Source organism: Ipomoea nil, unplaced genomic scaffold, assembly GCF_001879475.1.
Source record: "Ipomoea nil cultivar Tokyo-kokei standard unplaced genomic scaffold, Asagao_1.1 scaffold0327, whole genome shotgun sequence".
Lineage (NCBI taxonomy): Eukaryota > Viridiplantae > Streptophyta > Magnoliopsida > Solanales > Convolvulaceae > Ipomoea > Ipomoea nil.
In genome coordinates, this window is record NW_017616755.1 from 1,569,503 (window position 1) to 1,571,890 (window position 2,388).

The 2,388-nt window shown below is 39.7% G+C and overlaps 1 protein-coding gene across 1 annotated transcript; it reads right to left on the reverse strand.

Moving 5' to 3' along the window:
• Positions 1-310: 310 nt before the first annotated feature.
• On the reverse strand, positions 311-1,642 carry LOC109171674. Its single transcript, XM_019320744.1, has one exon. The coding sequence runs from the start codon at positions 1,640-1,642 to the stop codon at positions 311-313; it is 1,332 nt and encodes a 443-aa protein (XP_019176289.1).
• Between the last annotated feature and the right edge of the window lie 746 nt (positions 1,643-2,388).

Consider the following 2,388-nt stretch of genomic DNA (forward strand, 5'->3'; position numbering starts at 1 on the left):
CAATGCCATTTTCTAAAAAGAAATCATCCATTCTAAACTCAACTCCATTATCACTTCTAATAGTTTTAATCATCTTACCAAAATGAGCGTGGACACATATGCATGAAACCTCTTCATAAATTGTCTAGTTTCAGCTTTATTATTCATCAAATGTATCCATGTAAACCGAGAGTAATCATCAACTATAGTAAGAAAGAAACGTTCCCCCTTGAAAGAACAAAATGGGAAAGGTCCCCATATATCTACATGGATCAAGTCAAAACAAGCTTTTGAACTAGTAGTGCTTAAGGGGAAAGGCGATCATTTGTGCTTAGCTAGATATATGGCACACATCACATGCTATATTTTTAACTTTTGATCTATAAATATCACAAAGGAGGTGGAGCTTGTTGGTTGAGAAATGCCCCAGCCTTTGATGCCAAAGCTCCGGACTAGTGCACTGCATAACATAGCACTTATTTTGTGACTTTGGTTCCACCCATATGTATAGGCCATTTTCTTCTTTAGCTAAACCAACTATCTGCCCATGAATCCCCTGAATTGTGCATTGTTTGGACATGAAAGTCAGTGTATATGCAGCATCCTCAATCAATTTACTCACAGAAACAATATTAAACTTGAAAGATGGGATATGCAGTGCTTCCTTTAGGCATAGATTCTCACTTAGCTTGGCATCCCCTATATGTTCAACTGATATACATTGGCCAGTAGGGAGGTTCACTTTAACCTCATCCACCATGTGATAATTGGTAAGACAATCAAGGGAGCACACTATGTTATTTGTGGCTCCCGAATCAAGGATCCAAGTGTGAGAACTTAAAGAAAAGGAGTTAATAGAGAAATTGTCTTCACTGTCTGTGTGTAGCTCATCAAACTTAGGAGTTAAAGCAATAGCAGAAGTCACATTTGAACTAGATGGTCCGGATGGTTGTGTTTGTTGAGTCTGAAAAGCTGAGATAAGTTTCTGTAATTGCTCAGATGTTATTCCCAGATCTGAATTGTTCAAGAATGATGTTGTAACTGGCTGTTTATTCTTAGTTTTGTAGCCTTGAATCCAACCGGAAAGGAATCCATGTTTCTTATAGCACCTATCCACTGTGTGTCCAGACATGCCACAATAGGTACATTTTGCTTTTGCACCATTGAACTTTCTGCCATTGTATGAGGATGCAGCAATAATCTCCTCACTCAAATTACTTTGAATTGCATTGGATTGATTCAGATCAAAATTACCTAGATTCAGATTTCTCAAAGCAACTTGTCTCTCCAATTTTTCAGCCATAACAAAAACTTTATAAACTTCTGGCAGAGGATCTAAAACAAGTACACTGGACTTCAAGCTATCATAATCTCCATTTAATCCTTTCAAAAAGAGAATTACCTGATCCAACTCTCTCTCATTTCTGATGACTTCTACGAGATCACATGAGCATTTTGGAGTGCATTTGCAGAGAGGAATTGGCCTCATGTTGTTCATTTGCTCCCACAAGGTTCTGCTCTTAGTGTAATACTCGTTAACAGAGAGAGTTCCCTGCTTAAGGTTGTGGATCTCACTTTGTAGGCTAGAAATGCGTTGTGCATCCCTCTGTGATAAGCGTGTGCGCAGATCCTCCCAAATATCTCTCAGTTTATCAAAGTGCATAACACATTGCACTGTAGATGGATGAAGCGATCTGAAGATCCAGGAGCAGATCATCAAACTTGTAACACCCCGAAATGTTGAAACTTTTAAAACTTATATAATAAAGGTAAATTCTCAGAAGTCCTAAAATAGAGTATTATTAAACAGAAGGGTGCGGGGTAAATGCCACATCTGAGCTGGAGAACTCAGATGCACAGGCTAAACTAACTAATTATCCTCGATACATCATTGAGGCACGCAGGCCAAAAAGGAAAACTATCTATCTACTCCAAGCTCTTCTAGCCCGCTCGGGGAACCAATCAGCTGTGCCTGAAAGCCAAATATATCTGTTCAGCGAATGATGCCGGTAACCCACTTCAAATATATATATACGAAAATCATTTTGAAGCAGGAAGATATATACTTAAGAGACACTAGTTTTTAAACCAGGAATAGACTCAGCAAGTAGGGACAAGCACATCAAACCATGATAAACAGTTACGTAGAGATAACATCATAAGGAATACGCATCTAAGGTCACAGAACACTTTTCAATTGAAACACATTATCACTCAATCAGCATTCATATCACATAATCGTTGATGGCGCCAAGGGGGGACTTACGACCCTACACACCGTTGATGCGCATAATCGGTGGACCGTAGCGGATCAAGCACGACACACTGCTGAGCTAAACTCAGTCGGTGGGCGAAGATCCTCGGAGACTACGGCTCTATATACCGATGTCCCATCACTCGGTGGGTCGC